Source organism: Eleginops maclovinus, chromosome 17 (genome assembly GCF_036324505.1).
Source record: "Eleginops maclovinus isolate JMC-PN-2008 ecotype Puerto Natales chromosome 17, JC_Emac_rtc_rv5, whole genome shotgun sequence".
In the NCBI taxonomy this organism is placed as follows: Eukaryota; Metazoa; Chordata; class Actinopteri; order Perciformes; family Eleginopidae; genus Eleginops; species Eleginops maclovinus.
This window is the reverse complement of record NC_086365.1, coordinates 16763375-16782105: the sequence shown is the minus strand read 5'-3', so window position 1 is coordinate 16782105 and position 18731 is coordinate 16763375. Positions and strand designations below refer to the sequence as shown.

The window sequence follows — 18731 nt, the reverse complement described above, 5'->3', positions numbered from 1 at the left end:
TATCATATTTGAGATATTAAACAATCACATGTGTAGATAATAAGATATATGATAATATTAATAAGAATTACAATATTGGTTTCTGATAATCACAAGAATAAAACTAAATCCCTTCATAGATCTACAAACAGTGCTGCTGTCTGCAGAGGGACCTATGGAACAGCATGTTGTTGTTTCAGGGGGTCTTTATGGGCAGAGGGACGGAGTGAAACACACAAGCAGGGAGTGTTAGCAAGTATGACAGTAATGTGGTTGGGTAATACTTTCTCAAAGGATCTATATGTATTGTAACAAATGAGTCTGGGAGCTGTGGGAAAATAAGAACATTTCAGTTACCTGGGAATTCACTTCTGATATGCACTTAAAGTCTGGAATAGAAAATAAATATTAAAAGGAGTAAAGCTCTTTGGAGGGTGTGGGTGGCTCTTAAAAGAGCCGTTTGTAGGTGAAGTAGAAGATGTTTTTACTTCTTGGCTGGTTTCTTGACTGCAGCCTTCTTCGCTGGTTTGGCAGCTTTGGCTTTAACCACCTTCTTCACAGCCTTCTTGGGGGTGACTGCCTTCTTGGGGGTCGCTACCTTCTTAACCAGCTTCTTCTTGGGGCTCTTTGTGGCCTTCTTCACGGGGGTTTTCTTGACTGCAGCAGCGGGCTTCTTCGCCGCCTTCTTGGGTGTTGCTGCCTTCGCCTTCTTAGCTGCTGGTTTCTTGACGGCGGTTTTCTTGGCTGCTGCTGCTGCCGGCTTCTTGACTTTGGCTGCGGGCTTCTTCGCTACCTTCTTGGGCTTCTCGGCCGCCTTGGCTGCCTTGAAGGAGCCGCTGGCTCCGGTTCCCTTGACCTGCACCAGAGCTCCACTCTCGACTAACTTTTTCACGGCGCGTTTCACCTGGTTGGCGTTATCGATGCCTTTAGCGGCCAGCTCCTTCTTCACCACGAAGTAGGAAATCCCTTTGCGGTCCTTGGAGTCGGTGACAGCTTTCAACACGAGGTCAGCGGCACTAGGGCCCGCCTTCTTCGGCTTGGTGGCTTTCTTCTTCGGGGACTTGGCCGGAGCGGCGGGAGCTGGAGCGGGTTCTGCCATGTTGCTTTCAAAAAGGATTCTCTGCACTGAGTCTGAGAGACTGGTAGAGAAATCCCAGCAAAGAGAGGCTCTTAAACACACCATGAGAACCGTAGAGACTCAACCTCAGCCTCCTCACGGGAGCAGCAGGAATACTGTGCCACTTTGTGTTTTCTCCTCACGGACAAATGTAATAAAATCACACCTGGAGGAGACAATATCTTGTCAAATACTCCCTAAATGATAGCAAAGGAGTTTATCTTCGTGTAAAAGTTAAATTAACAGTAATATTTGTTTATATTATTACTGGGAAGACCCTGAACATCCCCAAACTACTGCCGTGTTAGTCGCTAATCTGTGACTTTCCTCACTAAATGTCTTCGTAAATGCTTTAAAACACTTTTAAATCAAACTAAAACTCGTTATGTATGTAAATCAGATGTTTGGTTAAAGACATAACCTAAAATAAGTTTACTAATATACATTTGTTCATGTTAAACAGAGGTTAGTTTTGAGTCTGCAAACACACTGCAAAGAGTCGTGGGGTTGTACCCCTGCTCTGATGGAAAGTCACTCTGTTTTATTTGACAGTTAATTTAACATAAAGTAAAGGTATTTATAACTAATTAAAGTGAATTCACCTACAACATATATGTATTGGTTTTACTTGTTTGTGACTTTTGATAACATATGTATCTTTTCTTGTCAGTCATCAGTGAGCTGCTGATGTGGCACTTTGCGTGATTTACACTGTGTATGCCAGGAGTGCCCAACCTTTCTTGAACCAAGATTCACTTTTAAAGTTGATAGTGTGTCGAGATCTACCAAGCCAGATTGAAAGCCATAGCGTAGCCACAATTAATTGTGCACCTATATAATAACACAATTTTCTGACACAAAGATCAAGTTTTAACAATAATAATACATTTATTGAAGTAAATGTACATCATGCAAAGAATAAGCACAAGTAGGCCTGGGACTGGCCGTAACAACACAACAACATACAATGCCTAATTCAAGTTGGAAAAGTGGTTCTCTACCTTAGTGGGACTTCTGACAAGATGCTTTGCACTTGATCATCATAACGTGCACGCTCAAGCTCCACACAGTCTTTGCCCTGACGCTTAAGTTCTGTGTCCATGTGTGGAGAGTTCCGCAGATCACACTGTTGCAGCCTGCTTGATAGCAGCTGTAACTTGCTTTTAAAGGTGTTCACAGAGCTGATCATGGTGATGATGTGTTTGTTCCTACCCTGCAGCTCTAGATTCAAGTTATTGAGCTTGTCAGTCAGATCAGTAAGAAAGGCTTAAATCAAGAGCCACTGACTGTCTTCTAGCTGTGCACACTCAGCATGGTTTGAACGTTTCAGAAAGTCTTTAATTTAGGGCAACAATTCAGAAAACCTTTCCAGAAATGTACCTCTGCTGAGCCGCCTTATGTCTGTGTGCAGCAGCAGATCTGTGTGTTCTGCACCTGTCTCCTCCAGTTGCACACAGAATAATCGCCTCTGCAGACTCCTGCCTCGAACAGAACAGGCCATCTAGTTAGCCACATCCATCACTTCTTTCATATTTAAAATCTTCATCTTAATTTCTGTATATAAATATATATATATATATATATATATATATATATATATATATATATATATATATATGTATATATATGTATTTTGTGTTGTTGCTAATAATTAAAAGTGCCTTATGATGCATCAACTTGGACGAACACATCAGTCATTGGGTGATTTGGGTCTTGCAACAGACAGCCTTTTCCAAGCGAGTCTTTGCTCCCACTGGTCCTTTCCCATACATGATTTACTCTGCTCTTAACACTTCTAGTGAAATGGTAACTTAGTTTGTTGTCTTAGTTGTACCTGGTGCAATGAAAACAACTTATTGACATGTTATGAAGCTTCTAAAAGATAAAAATGACATAAAAACACCAATTAATCCTTCAATCCTAACAGTATGCTATACTTTGTCCTACATTCTTAGATATTTGATGTGATCTGATTATTCCTTGTGCCCATTAAGTTTCAATTATGGATGTCGCAACATCCATTTTGAGCCATAACATATCATATTTTTTCTGGGGTTTAGCCTCCAGATAGGTAGATAGAATCGGAGGATGAAACCCTCTTTATTGTCACATACATGCACACAGCAGAGCACACACAGTGAAATTTGTCCTCTGCATTTAACCCATCCTAGTACTGGGAGCAGTGGGCAGCTACTGTGCAGCGCCCACAGTATCTACTTACATTAGTTCAGAGATGGCTCTCTTTAAATCAATGTTGCTTTTCCCCCATGTTCCCAATCTGGGCATACCTTTTAGATTCAGGTCTCTTCCTATGACAGTTCCTACTGTATGTAGTATTGAAATGTAGAAAGACCACTGCAACTGGAAGTTTGACCTTCTTTCTCAAATTTATACAGGGAAAGAATGGAGGGACAGACAATCCCCAAAAAGGTTACTACACAATACAGCCAGATGCCGTACAACATCCTGGTATATATTTATACTGCATGTAAAATACCATGTCATTTTCTGGCATAATAAATAGTGTGGTAGTACTGATGCATACCTTGTTTTATATACATGTAGTCGCCCCTCTTTTGGGGGTAGTTGATATACAAAGAGCCATTCTAATTAATTATGCATGTCTGGAATTAGTTATTTTTATCAAAACACATTTGTTTTTCTACTTTGTGATATTCTCTATGTGGAGATCATCTGACTCTTATTGTGAGCGTTCAGGAGTGCTACCTCTCAGGTATTTGAATAAGAGTAAGAAGAGGAGAAACATAAGAAGTTGTTGGAAAAACCTTTATTCCATCCATCCATCCATCCATCCATCCATCCATCCATCCATCCATCCATCCATCCATCCATCCATCCATCCATCCATCCATCCATCCATCCATCCATCCATCCATCCATCCATCCATCCATCCATCCATCCATCCATCCATCCATCCATCCATCCATCCATCCATCCATCCATCCATCCATCCATCCATCCATCCATCCATCCATCCATCCATCCATCCATCCATCCATCCATCCATCCATCCATCCATCCATCCATCCATCCATCCATCCATCCATCCATCCCTCCATCCCTCCATCCATCCATCCATCCATCCATCCATCTTCTCCCACTTTTCTGTCAGGGTCTCGGAGGTAACAGCTCCAGCAGAGAGCCCCAAACTTTCCTTTCCCTGGCCACATCAACCAGCTCAGACTGGGGGATTCCAAGGCGCTCCCAGGCCAGCGAAGAGATATAACCCCTCCACCTGGTCCTAGGTCTACCCCTCTGTCTCTTCCCAGCTGGACGTGCCTGGAACACCTCCCTAGGGAGGCGCCCAGGTGGCATCCTCACTAGGTGCCCGAACCACCTCAACTGGCTCCTTTCAGCGCGAAGGAGCAGCGGTTCTACTCCGAGTCCCTCCCGGAGGAATGAACTTCTCACCTTACAAAAAAAACCCTTTATTTTACAAATAAAATTAAACCATTGATATAAAATACATTAAAAAATGTAGTATGATCCAAATGTATGTTGTCTATTTACATTTATTAGGTGTGTTTTCTTTATTTTGTGTCACATTCAATAGATCCACATAAAACGCCCCTGATATATCTTCAAACATTTGAGTGTTAGATTTACTATTTTTCTTTATTCAAATATCCAATGTTTATTCCTTTCATCTGAATATGTTTCCAACACCTTCCCTTTTGAGGAATGAAAATGAAGCTAAAATGATGAAGCTTAAGAGATCATCTTATTTAAAGAAAAATGTGTGTTAAAAAAACAACTTATTAAACAGAGTGTGGCACACCCCTTTTGGGTTTATATTCCCTTTGGTTTGCAAAAGTATAAACAATAAATAATTATTTTATTGTTTGATATTCGGATCATTATTCGTGTTTCTAATAATCCATTTGGGGTGAAACTGAGATTCAACAGAAGTTTGGTGTTATTCATTATTCAGATTTTTCTATAATCAATAAAGATGTAATACATGTCTGATGATGACAGTTAGTGGGAGTGTTGCAACCAGAGGGAGTAAGAATCTGTGTGGGAGCCTTTGTGTCTAACACATTTCAGATTGTAATTATAGATGTTAATAGTCATACTGTATGAATAAGGTTGTGTTCTAATATACATTAGACAATCTGAGCTAAATTAAGGTCTCTCCCTGTTGAGTAACAAAGACTGTATGTTGGAGACAGTATGTGACTCATGTTTTAAAGAGTCCATCATTGTCCCTGTCCCCAAAAAGACAAAACCAATCTGCCTCAATGACTACCGCCCAGTTGCACTCACCTCCATCATCATGAAGTGCTTTGAGCGGTTAGTCAAACTTTTATCACCTCCTCCCTCCCTGACTCACTGGACCCCCTGCAGTTTGCCTACAGAGCAAACAGGTCCATGGATGATGTCATCTCCCTCACCCTCCACACTGCCCTCTCCCACCTGGACCAGAGGAACACTTCTGTGAGAATGCTGTTCATTGACTACAGTTCAGCATTCAACACCATTGTGCCCTCCAAGCTCATCATTAAGCTCAGGGACCTTGGGCTCAACAGCGCCCTCTGTGACTGGATCCTGATCTTCCTGATGGGCAGATCCCAGGCAGTGCGGATGGGGAACATCACATCCTCCACCTTGACCCTCAACACCGGAGCCCCTCAGGGTTGTGTGCTCAGCCCTCTCCTCTACTCCCTGTTCACGCACGACTGCGTGGCCACACACAGCTCCAACACCATCATCAAGTTTGCTGACGACACGACCGTCATCGGCCTGATCACAGACGGCGACGAGACGGCGTACAGAGAGGAGGTCAGAGCCCTGACATCTTGGTGCCAGGACAACAATCTCCATCTCAACGTCAGCAAAACAAAGGAGCTGATTGTGGACTACAGGAAGAGGCAGAGAGAGGCACACACACCCATCACCATCGACGGGACTCCTGTGGAGAGAGTCAGCAGCTTCAGGTTCCTCGGGGTAAACATCAGTGAGGACCTGACATGGAATTATCACACCAGGGTCATATCCAAGACCCCCATCACCCCAGCAACAATCTGTTCTGTCTGCTGCTGTCTGGCAGACGGTACCGCAGCATCCGGACCAAGACCACCAGACTCAGAGACAGTTTTATACCACAGGCTATAAGACTGCTGAACTCCTGAGCTCTGTGAATGTCTATCTCATCTGTTTATAGTACACACATACATATATATATATATTATACACATCTGTTTATAGTACACATATCTATATATTATACATATCTGCCATATACATCTGTTATACGTAATATATGCAGCTGTCCATACCTCCTCATTCAACAGTGTAAAGTATTTAAACACTCTCAATGTATTCCACATATGTATATATTTCACATCCTCACATCTTTATTGTTGTTACTGTAAATATTCTTCTCTCTTTTTGCACTATTTTATTATCATATTTGCACCATGTATGTTGAGTTGTTGGAGGAGCATGGGATATAAGATTTTCATTGCCAACATATACGTTGTATATGCTGTGCATATGACCAATAACACCTTGAAACCTTGTATTTAGAACACAGCCAGTGGCCTGTCCTGATGTGAGTGTGTTTGCAGACACCAGAATAACCTCTGTTAAACAAAAAGGAGTTTACAAATTCAGGCTTTTTTCACATTGAGTCTGTAATCCAACATCTCATTTCACTATATGACTAGTTTTAGAGGGATTATAAGGTATTTTAAATCCTTTAAGAGATAAATTACAGAGAAAAGTCGTCGATCGCTACCACTCACGGCAGTAGTTTTAGAAGGTTTAAAGGCTTCCTAATGAAAAATCCGAACTATTCAAAGCTTTATTTGACCTATACATAAAGATAAACTAATTTGCTATCAATGCGATAAAGTGTTTTAATGTCACTCTTTCTCTAAATGTGTATTTTATACAGTTTCTGCTGAAGAGAAAACACAAAGTGGCACAGCTTTCCTGCCGCTCCTGTGAAGAAGCTGGTTAAAACCAAAGCCGTCAAAGGAAATACTTTAATCATATCAAATTGTTTTTCTGTTACATCAGCCTGCCAAATGATCCTGAGTGTGCTTCACTTGTATCTTCAAAGTGTTCTTTCTGTTATAATATTTCTGTAATAATACACTCGTAATTGTTTTAGTATATATGTATTTCATATTGTATGTTATTTGATGATTTAATAAACTGTGAGGTCTTTTTGTACTTTACACAGTCAAGTGACTAACCCTTCTCTGATTGGTCGATGAGCTTACCGCTCTCAATAACCAATCAGCGGCCAGCTGCTCGGTATATAAGCTGCCTCCAGCGCCTCGAATGACATTGTTTACTGAAAACCTAAACTAAACATGTCAGGAAGAGGCAAGACCGGAGGAAAGGCCAGAGCGAAGGCCAAGACCCGCTCCTCCCGTGCCGGGCTCCAGTTCCCCGTCGGTCGTGTGCACAGGCATCTGAGGAAGGGTAACTACGCCCAGCGTGTCGGTGCCGGAGCCCCGGTGTACCTGGCCGCTGTGCTGGAGTACCTGACCGCTGAGATCCTGGAGCTGGCTGGAAACGCCTGCCCGGGACAACAAGAAGACCAGGATCATCCCCCGCCACCTGCAGCTCGCCGTCCGCAACGACGAGGAGCTCAACAAGCTGCTGGGAGGAGTGACCATCGCTCAGGGAGGCGTGCTGCCCAACATCCAGGCTGTGCTGCTGCCCAAGAAGACCGAGAAGGCCCCCAAGAAGTGAACACCCTGAACCCGCTTCAACAAACACACAAAGGCTCTTTTAAGAGCCACCCACCTCCCTCTAAAAGAGAACTCTCCTTTCTGTTTAACTGCTCTGTTACATTCCCTAGTAAAGAACAACTTTGAGAACATGCTAACCAGAGCAACAACGTATTCAAACATGTAATGTCACAATAAATATTCAGTCCATTTATCCTATAATGCAAGAGAGTTTATCTACTTCAGACATAGTTTATAGATACTATACCTCTAACAGTGAGAGCTCTCTGAAATGTGTTGCACAAATATCCTGTCAACATGACTATCCAAACAGCACTACCTCATGTCTCATCAGAATCTCAACCTGCTTACAAACCAACACATTTTACACAGCAAATGTCTTGGATCAAACAACTTAGTCAAGTTGTGTTATTGCTTCTATTTTTATAATACATTATAAATATTACTCCACTTTCAACTAAAAACGTCTCGTAAAAATAAATGAAAAGCATTTATTGGTGTTTTGTATTCCAGGTGTATTTCTGCAGTCATTTGAAACATGGCATTTTGTGGATTTGATATTTGATCATGATTTAAAATAAACCATCGTTTCAATGGTTTATAATAAACTATATTAAGTAGTAATATAGATATAAACTCTGGTTACACAAAAAATGCTTGCAAAACACATCCATACATAAACATGCACAGTGGCTAGACACATTTCAGAGTGTGTTTAAAAATAATTAGAAATGGAATGTAGGAATATCCGACAAAATATTAATAAATGAATAAAAGTTGAATTATGCACTATTATTATTTTGTATAATAGACAAAGTATGGGTCAAACATATCTTTTTTTTAAATCTAAATGAGCGCGAAATTTGAATTTTCTACATACCAACCAATAGTTAAGCTGCAGTGTCACGTGCACACATCTGACCAATCAGCGTCGTTGCTGCTCCAGCTCTGGCTATATAAGCAGCTCTGTCGCAGAGAGAGCGTTACTACTTTTCCACAGAGAAGCAGACTTCGCTAAGATGGCAAGAACCAAGCAGACCGCCCGTAAATCCACCGGAGGAAAGGCTCCCAGGAAGCAGCTGGCCACCAAGGCTGCCCGTAAGAGCGCCCCGGCCACCGGCGGCGTGAAGAAGCCTCACCGTTACAGGCCCGGTACCGTGGCTCTGAGGGAGATCCGTCGCTACCAGAAGTCCACCGAGCTGCTGATCCGCAAGCTGCCCTTCCAGCGCCTGGTGAGGGAGATCGCTCAGGACTTCAAGACCGACCTGCGCTTCCAGAGCTCTGCCGTCATGGCTCTGCAGGAGTCCAGCGAGGCCTACCTGGTCGGCCTGTTCGAGGACACCAACCTGTGCGCCATCCACGCCAAGAGGGTCACCATCATGCCCAAAGACATCCAGCTGGCCCGCCGGATCCGCGGAGAGAGGGCTTAGACACACCTCACGCCACTTCCCAAACACAACGGCTCTTTTAAGAGCCCCCTAAACCCACTTAAAGAGAAACCGGTCCTGAAATGCAGCAATACACATCCGTGATAAATAATAGCGTGCGCCATTCTTATGGCATAATATTCCATGCATCCCCTGTGATCACACACATATGAACTCTTATAATATTGCTCCATATTATTTTACCACTAGTCACTATGTTTATTTAATGATAAAACAAAACATACTTGCATAACCCAACATGTGTAACCTTACATTGTTATAGCATATTCACTTCAGCATCGTTTGGTTTATAAAGGTTTCTGACTTAATCTACACTGTTTTACTTCAATACCTCCAGTTTCATATTCTTTGTCTTATGACCGTTCTGATCAGCATGTATTGAACATGCTGATCGCCACTCTGTTGAGCTCTGATTGTTCCTGAACACTGACCCCTGGTAGAGAACAGCTGAACTGAAATATCTGCATTTACTTGAAAATGCTGCAACATGCCGGCACCAGCTGGAGAAGGTTATATACAGTATTCATTCATGTGATAATAAATATGGTGCCTTTGTGAACCAGGTGATGCACTGCTTAACGATACTATTACGGTGCCTAACAACATGATTTCTTCCACCCATCGGTTATCACAGGGTCTCTTCATGGCCATAAATTCACACCCAGTTTGTTATGGTTTACATTGTTAATTTGAATCTGCATATTGTAATATTTAGTTTATCATCCTGTATGTAAGTCAGGGCTATTTGATTAGTTTGTAATGATTGAAAACCATCCTAAATAAGTGTCCAGGAAACGTGTCACCAGCTACAGAGCCAGAGAAGTACAACGTGAGTATATATCGTATTCAAGTAGACAACATGCTGCATTGTGTCAAAGAAACCCAAGGACTTTATACTTCGAAATGTTATGTTCACAACTCACATATGAAGCACAAACTATGAACCAACATCCATTTACGTTTGACTGGCATTTACATGTGAATGTGTGTAGTAGGTGTAAAGTGAGCCAAATGTGAGGACTCCAGTGAGGGGGGCTCATGAGTCCCTCAGATGTTGTGCTACGGTACATTGCAGTACATGCCGCTTACTAGGCACGATGCCTTTCATATTAATGATGACGGTACAATGATTCAGGATAAGTGCTCTGTTAGTGAGTTGGGTGGCTCTTAAAAGAGCCGTTGTGTGTTCGGGTCAGCGGGTCAGTCTATCCTCCGAAGCCGTACAGGGTGCGGCCCTGCCTCTTCAGAGCGTACACCACATCCATGGCGGTCACAGTCTTCCTCTTGGCGTGCTCGGTGTAGGTGACGGCGTCACGGATCACGTTCTCCAGGAACACCTTCAGCACACCGCGGGTCTCCTCGTAGATCAGACCGGAGATACGCTTCACTCCACCGCGCCGAGCCAGGCGGCGGATGGCGGGCTTGGTGATGCCCTGGATGTTATCACGGAGCACCTTCCGGTGACGCTTAGCGCCTCCTTTACCGAGCCCCTTTCCTCCTTTTCCTCTTCCAGACATGATTTCAGAGCTTTGTTAAAATTCTGAATGATCAACCCATTGAGATGGTGGTTATTTAAAGTCCACATGCGGACGTGGTTGAAGCCAGGTGTCCTAATTTTAGCCCCTCCTTTTTGTTCTGTTTGAAGCTAGAGTTGTTAATACTAGGCACTTCCGGTTATGATGTTTTTTTAAGTCAAAGTAAAATCACACATTGGTCACTGATACACCAATTCAGTTTTCCTTTTGTGAAGGTCACTTTGTTTGCAGTCATTTTAGCGAGCTAGGAAGTATAGGTTATTGTGAATTTAGGATAAGACATTAAAAGACCAAACCATGAGTTATGGTTTATAAATTAATTTACATAATTTATCATGATTTATTACCAATCCTTAAACATACTTTTATTTGGAAGTCCGATACAATCCATTTTCAAAGGTGTATTCTCAGTTATGAAATCAGCGTGCACTGATTTATAGTAAGGGCCATGTCTCGCTCTCCTTTCTTCCATAAAGACTTATCCCTAACCTCAGTGCAGCTCCTTTGCTTTTGAATTTTTTTTAGAAAACTTGATTTAAATAGTTTTAACTATACATAATTGACATATTCAAACACTTCCACTCATTGTATATTAGCAAAGATTGGGTCGTAAAAGACAAACTCCCCCATTGTTTGTTTTTTAATACACTTTATTTTACATGATTGGAGGGATACAATTGTTATACACAAACATTACATTGATAACACACAAAACACATGCATACATATATAAATAACCTAAACAGAGGAGAGCGTTTATATTCCAGTGAGTGGATCGGTCACAGACTCAAAATGCCCCATGGCTGAGTCTGGGATCTGTCCAGGGATCTTCTTCTTCTTAGTTCGGTTAGTATTTGTTTCACGATGGTGTCACTGTTTATTATTGTCTGGTTGAATATCATCTTGCATCTTGTTTTCCAGATCTGCATACACGTGATCCAAATGACAAGCCGAAAAGGCTCCCTGTTTTTATGTCCATCTTTTCCTCCAGAATGCAATACATAATTGAATTAAATTTGATTTTCAAATCCAAGCCGATGCCTCGCAGGAGGACCAGACCTCCTCGGCTCTGCAGCAGTCCATGAGGAGGTGCTGTAAAGTCTCGTCCTCCTCACAGTTAACCATCGGACATGTTTTGGTTTTAACATACAGCTCCATGAGACCACGGCTCTGACCACAAGTCTGTTGACTGAGATTAGCCACCCCACATCTCTCATGCCCTCTGAGAGCCGCTTACATTTGACTCATTTCAGGACTTCACTGCCTTCATCAGATGTTTTGTTTTCGTATGTTATAGAACCACCATATTTAAAATCATTTACCATTTTAAAGATCACTCTATTAGATAGTCCGATCCAGTCTGTCTGTAAATGCGCAAATTCAGTTATGAAGTCAGCATGAACTCATTTGTAACAGGGCCCATTTGTCGATTGGCCCCTCTTGTTTTCCATCCTCAACCCAAGATGCTTTCCTTTATATTGCAGCTGATATATTTTTTACAAAAGAAATTTTGAGTTTAATGTCCAGATCTATTACTCCCAGGCCTCTGTGATCTTTACTTTTGAATAGGGCTGTCAGTTAAACGCGTGTGCGTTCTGTGACCCTCGGCCCGCTCCGTAGTTTCTGAAAATATCAGGAAACCATGGTAACGCTGTGGATTATTTTTCGTTGATCAAGTCCAATAATAAAAAACGTTTCCCTCTTTTGGTTTATTTATAATTTCTCTTAAAATTGATAAATTGTCCCACATAAGGTGACCTTTTATTGCACATGTTTGCTCTTTATCTTTTATTTGATCTATTATATCTGTTAGTCTTTCCCTATTATTTCCCTCCATTGACTATTCAAGACATCATTAAAAGTATTTAGTAGTTGGATCAAACAGAAACGTCCTCCTCCTGTGAGCTGCTTGGCTGTCAGAGAGTCTGGTGAGCCCGTTTAGTTTTGAGTTACTAAACAATATAAACTGATTTTCTGAATCAGTTTCCTCTTTCTTTTTTTCTCCCGGTTACTTTTTATGTTCATACTTCCCTACCACCCCAAGATTATTAGGGAACGTGTCCTCCATATACACAATTGAAAAAATAAACATTTTCAATAGGGTGAAATCATTCAATCACACAATATAATTCCCCCTGTGGTATTCGGATTCTTTCTTGATTTAGTATTGCACATGTTATTTTGAAGTGACACCATTCAACGGAAGTCTTTGAGTAAAATCAGGAACTTGACTCTTTTCTGATTGGTCGATCGAAGATCCGCTCAATTATAGCCAATCAGAAAGCGGCTGGGAAATATATAAGCCCCGCTTTGGTGACGTTCCGGTATTCTCTTCTGGTAACTGAAACAGAAATACTTAAAAAATGTCAGGAAGAGGTAAGACCGGAGGTAAGACCAGGGCGAAGGCCAAGACCCGCTCCTCCCGTGCCGGGCTACAGTTCCCCGTCGGCCGTGTGCACAGGCATCTGAGGAAGGGTAACTACGCCCAGCGTGTCGGTGCCGGAGCCCCGGTGTACCTGGCCGCTGTGCTGGAGTACCTGACCGCTGAGATCCTGGAGCTGGCTGGAAACGCCGCCAGGGACAACAAGAAGACCAGGATCATCCCCCGCCACCTGCAGCTCGCCGTCCGCAACGACGAGGAGCTCAACAAGCTGCTGGGAGGAGTGACCATCGCTCAGGGAGGCGTGCTGCCCAACATCCAGGCTGTGCTGCTGCCCAAGAAGACCGAGAAGGCCCCCAAGAAGTGAGCACCCTCAACCCGCTTCATCAAACACCCAAAGGCTCTTTTAAGAGCCACCCACCTCCCTCTAAAAGAGAACTCTCCTTTCTACTGTCCTCACTTTAGGTTTATCACCACATTATTAATGAGGAAGTGTTGTTCCTACAGCTGTCGCTCTCTGATCACAGCGTTAGTCCTCAACGTTTGTTGGCACCATGTCCATATTGTGTTCACTCTGAAATATCTGCATTTACTTGAAAATGCTGCAACATATCGGCTCCAGGTGATGCACTGCCTAACAAGGTATACATTCTAGCGTGAACACAATATGTAGATGGTGCCAACAAACGTTGTGGATTGTAACGCTTCCAGCTGTTCACCACCAGGGGTCAGTGTTCAGCAACAGAGGCGATGCATGTTCAATATGTTCTGATCAGAACGGTTATAAGACTAAGAACATGAAACCGGAGGTTTTAAGAGTAAAACAGTGCAGGTTATGATAGAACTGTAGTGCAGATGAAGTCAGAAACATTTATAAAACCAAATGATGCTGAAGTGAATATACCATAACAATGTAAGGTTACACATTTAATACTATTTGATCTAATAAACACTCAATACTACATGCAGGTACACGTTTTGGGTTAGGGACGTGTTTTTTCTTTGTGCCATCATTAAATAAAGTGACTAGTGGTAAAATAACATGGCACGATATTCCAAGAGGTCATATGTTGTGTGTGACCACAGGGGATGCATGGACCATTATGCCATAATAATGGCGCACGCCATTATTTATCAAGGATGTGTATTGATGTATTTCAGGACCGGTTTCTCTTTAAGTGGGTTTAGGGGGCTCTTAAAAGAGCCGTTGTGTTTGGGGGGGGCTGTGGTGTGAGGTGTGTCTAAGCCCTCTCTCCGCGGATCCGGCGGGCCAGCTGGATGTCTTTGGGCATGATGGTGACCCTCTTGGCGTGGATGGCGCACAGGTTGGTGTCCTCGAACAGGCCGACCAGGTAGGCCTCGCTGGACTCCTGCAGAGCCATGACGGCGGAGCTCTGGAAGCGCAGGTCGGTCTTGAAGTCCTGAGCGATCTCCCTCACCAGGCGCTGGAAGGGCAGCTTGCGGATCAGCAGCTCGGTGGACTTCTGGTAGCGACGGATCTCCCTCAGAGCCACGGTACCGGGCCTGTAACGGTGAGGCTTCTTCACGCCGCCGGTGGCCGGGGCGCTCTTACGGGCAGCCTTGGTGGCCAGCTGCTTCCTGGGAGCCTTTCCTCCGGTGGATTTACGGGCGGTCTGCTTGGTTCTTGCCATCTTAGCGAAGTCTGCTTCTCTGTGGAAAAGTAGTAACGCTCTCTCTGCGACAGAGCTGCTTATATAGCGAGAGCTGGAACAGCAACGACGCTGATTGGTCAGATGTGTGCACGTGACACTGCAGCTTAACTATTGGTTGGTATGTAGAAATTCAAATTTCGCGCTCATTTGGTTTTAAGGAGCTTATAAAACCGTTTGGAAACACATTCTGTCTAAAACACAAGTCCAGCCAAATAAATTATGACATAATTCTGCTTTATATACTTTTACAATTTATACATATACAACAAAACAGTTTCTTTATCTGAGGGAAATAAAGTATGCTTAATCTGAGCTTTGAATGGAGTCAGCTCTACATAAATTACAGAAAGCAAAGCAATGATCTGGATCACAGTTTCTCTCACAGCTGCTGTTGTGTGGTGAAGACATGTGAGGGTTTATTTGACCTCTATTATTTCTCCATCCATTTACTTGTTTTTACAATGAACATATTAATTAACGTGTAATCAGAGATAACCATATCGATGCTGTGTTCTGTGCTCAGACTATCAGAACGTTTCTATAATGTTTAGTCTACAATACAATCAAGAAGTATTCTTATGTATAACGTAAAGGGCAATGAAAGCGTATTACTCCACTTTGATTCTAAAAGTATAATGGAATATGGCCCACAAATGAAGCTTTAGCTCGTCTTATATTGTACTGATATATATGTTAAAATATATAACACAGTATCCATGTGTTAATGAGCCCAATTTTCAAATAATTTCAGTCAACAAATCTGAGTTGAATTAAAAAAAAACCAATAACTTATTTCTATAATGAGCTTGAAATGTAACCTTTATATTTCCTCTCATTCTCAGCACTCTGAGGCTTCTGTGTTAAGGAATGAGCTGCAACAGAATAAATGAAACCCTAAAGACAGACGGGATGTAGGCTGTTCTTTCCTTAAAGCATTTCCAAGTCTTGTGCATTATTCCCCTACATTTGATTTGTTTGCTAACTCATAAGTGAACTTCAGTATGTGGCCCTCGGTGGAAACAGTTTGCACAGCCCTGCTTTAATGCCTCTTGTAAATGAACATGGATGAACATCTTGCATCTCTGCATTTGTCAGTAGCAATAACACCATACAGTTATAACACTTGTAAAAGTTTGAGTTGAAGCAAAAACATAAAGGAAAATTAAGCAGAATTGAGGTAATGGTATTAGGAACAGCAAAGCCTGTAAGGCATCTATTAGTGTCAACACTTATTGTTTCTATAGTGTTTAATGATACTTAGACAAAACCTAAGAATAATAATGTAAATATGATGATGGTTCAGCTGTTAACCAATTCATTCCACTTTATATGTTTTATAAACCGTCCTTATTTGATCCACCTCTCTTGATGCTTTTAATCCACAGTTCAGTTTTATTTTGTAAAACTCGATTGCATTTACAATTATTTTTAAATATATTCAAAACATAAAGTGTATAAAACTCCCCCGTTAGTTGGACTATTCCATGTGACCCTAGCCAGAATTACAAGTGGTCTCAAACATGTGGCGCAATTTCGCAACGTGCACTTGCTGTTCAGTGGAAGCAAGGACACTGATGGCGATCGGACTGTCACTATTGTGTGATAACTGCATAACTGTGTTATAGTGTTGGTGGAGTCTGTGTTGTGGACATGCGTGTGCTTGCATGAAAAATGTAAGTGCATGTAGTCTTGTCCAGTCGATGTATGTCGATGCTATGCTGTTGCGGCCTTTGGCCAATAGAGGGCGGCATAGGCCAGCCAATTGTGCCTTTTCTTAATGTAGATGACAACTGTATCATCCCTCTACATTACCTGTTTACTGATTTCTGCTTCATCTTTATGTTACACACACACACATTTACATAGAAACCCACACGAGAGAACACACCCTGTATAACACGCTAACCCCTGCTAAACCTACATCAATGTTCAGTTCATCACCCTGCGATAAAGTCTGTTAAAGTTGGAACTGCCTGTGGACAGCCGTTCTTCCTCACAAGTCGTTCGACCCCTTCTTACAGAGGATAGGAAATCCAGCTGCAGCACAACCAAAACTTTTAGTCCCAGCCTCAGCAAAACTAAAATGAACCGTTCAAATGTATACAGCACAGACATAGGGCCACAGGTGATGAAGGGCACAGCTCAAAACTCTGAATTAAAACTAAGAAGTTGGGGAGCCCCGTGTAGAACTTTGTCTTGACTCCTGGTTGGAATTTGTGTCCAGTGCCTTGGTCCAAAAATCTCCCAGCTCTGTTGTGTTCTGTCTCAGAACATCCTCCATCTTCTCGATGTCATCCATCGTTAGCTCGGTCTCAGGCATCTGCATAGCCTGCAATATAGCAGTGGGGAGCATAATTAGTGAATTCATGATTATGAATCATGTGAGTTGTTGTGAAGTTATCTTGACAACCTTTTTACAAACATGCAAGTGTCCACAAAGTCTCTGTACAATTTAAAACATGTTATTAAAAAGCAGTAGATTGTTAATCAATTGTTTCATAATCAGTGGTTATCAACGTTTTTAATCACATTGCAATTGTATTTCAATGGTATTAGGTTTATTGAAACAAATTGGATCGCAGATCATCGAAACTACAGGATTAAGTAGGAACACACGCCAGTCTGCAGTTCGTGCTGAAAGACATCTTTGAGACAGGACTGTGGGATGAAGGGAGGAGTGCAGCCAAGACATCTAGAAACATCATCTGTGAGACTCCTTCACTTCTCTCACCTCCGTTGTACCGTGTGAAAACCTATAGAGGTTTGCATGATTCTGCAACATTAATCATCATTACTGACTATGAGCATTAAGATATCCTCATGCATTAAGCCCGCCACAATACATTCCACCTTTGTACGCATCTTGAACCCCTTTTCCTTTTCTTGTTGAACATTGGAGCAGCCTTCACGACTAAACAGGCATTTTCGGATGCAGATCCCCAGAATACTCCTCTGAAGTTTCGGCTTTGTTCAATATGACGTCAAGTGACACGACCTACCTAAGCTTTTGTGTATGATGCTATGTTAACTTCTATGGGCCAGATTAGCCTTGTTAACATGGAAAGTCTGAGCTGATGTCTTCTGAGGCTTAAACGAAGGACTCTGCATCTTAGAGGGAGGTGGGATGTCTTAAAGAGCTTTGGTGTTTGTTGAAGCGGTTTCTGCATGCCCACTTCTGGGGCGCTTCTCGTCTCCTTGGGCGCGCACAGCTGGTATGTTGGGCAGCACGCTCGAGAATGGCCACTCTCCAGCGCCAATTTGACTCCTCGTCGTTGCGGATAGGGGCTTCAGGTGGCGGGGTGATCTGGTCTTCTTGTTGTCTGGCACTGTTTCAGCCAGCTCAGGACTCAGCGTCAGTACTCCAGCACAGGGCCAGGTACACGGGGTCGGCACCGAACGCTGGGCGTGTCAACCTTCCAGATGCTGTGCACGGCGCAGGGATGGAGCCGGCAGGTGAGGAGCGGGTTTAGCTTCGCCTGGCCTTTTCCTCGGTCTTGCCTCTTCGAAGTTAAGTTTACGTTTGGAACACAGTCGATCGAGCCTGGAGCAAGCTTCATACTACCAGACATGCGCGCTGATTCTTCATGTTAGCTGGTACAGCCATCGACCACTCAGGAAGGTTTGATCTGACTTGTAAGACAAAAGCTCAGTTTTAAATATCAATACATTACAATATGATCCATACTACTAAAACAATACGGTGTATATACAGAAATCTTAACAGAAAGAACACTTTGAAGATCAGTGAGCACTTAGGATCATTTGCGGCTGATGTACAAAACAAAGTATTGGTTAAAGTACGTGGGGCAAAATGTATTTAGTCAGCACATTGTGCAAGGGCCACATGTTAAAAAGATGAGAGAGGCCGTC

At 42.6% G+C, this 18731-nt stretch overlaps 4 protein-coding genes and 1 pseudogene across 4 annotated transcripts; 3 read left to right on the top strand and 2 right to left on the bottom strand.

Moving 5' to 3' along the window:
- Window positions 1–7: 7 nt before the first annotated feature.
- Window positions 8–1108, bottom strand: LOC134879296 (histone H1-like). Its single transcript, XM_063905747.1, has one exon. The coding sequence runs from the start codon at window positions 1076–1078 to the stop codon at window positions 464–466; it is 615 nt and encodes a 204-aa protein (XP_063761817.1). The 5' UTR covers window positions 1079–1108; the 3' UTR covers window positions 8–463.
- Window positions 1109–7441: 6333 nt separating this feature from the next.
- LOC134879302 (histone H2A-like) lies at window positions 7442–7841 on the top strand (annotated as a pseudogene).
- Window positions 7842–8828: 987 nt separating this feature from the next.
- On the top strand, window positions 8829–9323 carry LOC134879298 (histone H3). Its single transcript, XM_063905749.1, has one exon. The coding sequence runs from the start codon at window positions 8845–8847 to the stop codon at window positions 9253–9255; it is 411 nt and encodes a 136-aa protein (XP_063761819.1). The 5' UTR covers window positions 8829–8844; the 3' UTR covers window positions 9256–9323.
- An 842-nt stretch (window positions 9324–10165) lies between these two features.
- LOC134879308 (histone H3-like) lies at window positions 10166–14856 on the bottom strand. Its single transcript, XM_063905758.1, has 2 exons — window positions 14512–14856; window positions 10166–10800 (listed from the first exon to the last, which is right to left on the bottom strand). Exons 1-2 carry the CDS (start codon window positions 14838–14840, stop codon window positions 10479–10481), a joined length of 651 nt encoding a protein of 216 aa, XP_063761828.1. The 5' UTR covers window positions 14841–14856; the 3' UTR covers window positions 10166–10478.
- LOC134879301 (histone H2A-like) lies at window positions 13164–14150 on the top strand. Its single transcript, XM_063905751.1, has one exon. It carries the CDS (start codon window positions 13172–13174, stop codon window positions 13553–13555), a length of 384 nt encoding a protein of 127 aa, XP_063761821.1. The 5' UTR covers window positions 13164–13171; the 3' UTR covers window positions 13556–14150.
- Window positions 14857–18731: the final 3875 nt, after the last annotated feature.

Bases quoted from the DNA above. Each gene is read 5' to 3' on its own strand.
- LOC134879296 (XM_063905747.1), bottom strand. From the start codon at position 1,078: ATGGCAGAACCCGCTCCAGCTCCCGCCGCTCCGGCCAAGTCCCCGAAG.
- LOC134879298 (XM_063905749.1), top strand. From the start codon at position 8,845: ATGGCAAGAACCAAGCAGACCGCCCGTAAATCCACCGGAGGAAAGGCT.
- LOC134879301 (XM_063905751.1), top strand. From the start codon at position 13,172: ATGTCAGGAAGAGGTAAGACCGGAGGTAAGACCAGGGCGAAGGCCAAG.
- LOC134879308 (XM_063905758.1), bottom strand. From the start codon at position 14,840: ATGGCAAGAACCAAGCAGACCGCCCGTAAATCCACCGGAGGAAAGGCT. The intron at 10,801-14,511 runs GTGCGCCATCCA...ATTTTAACAAAG, and splicing joins CTGTTCGAGGACACCAACCT to CTCTGAAATCATGTCTGGAA.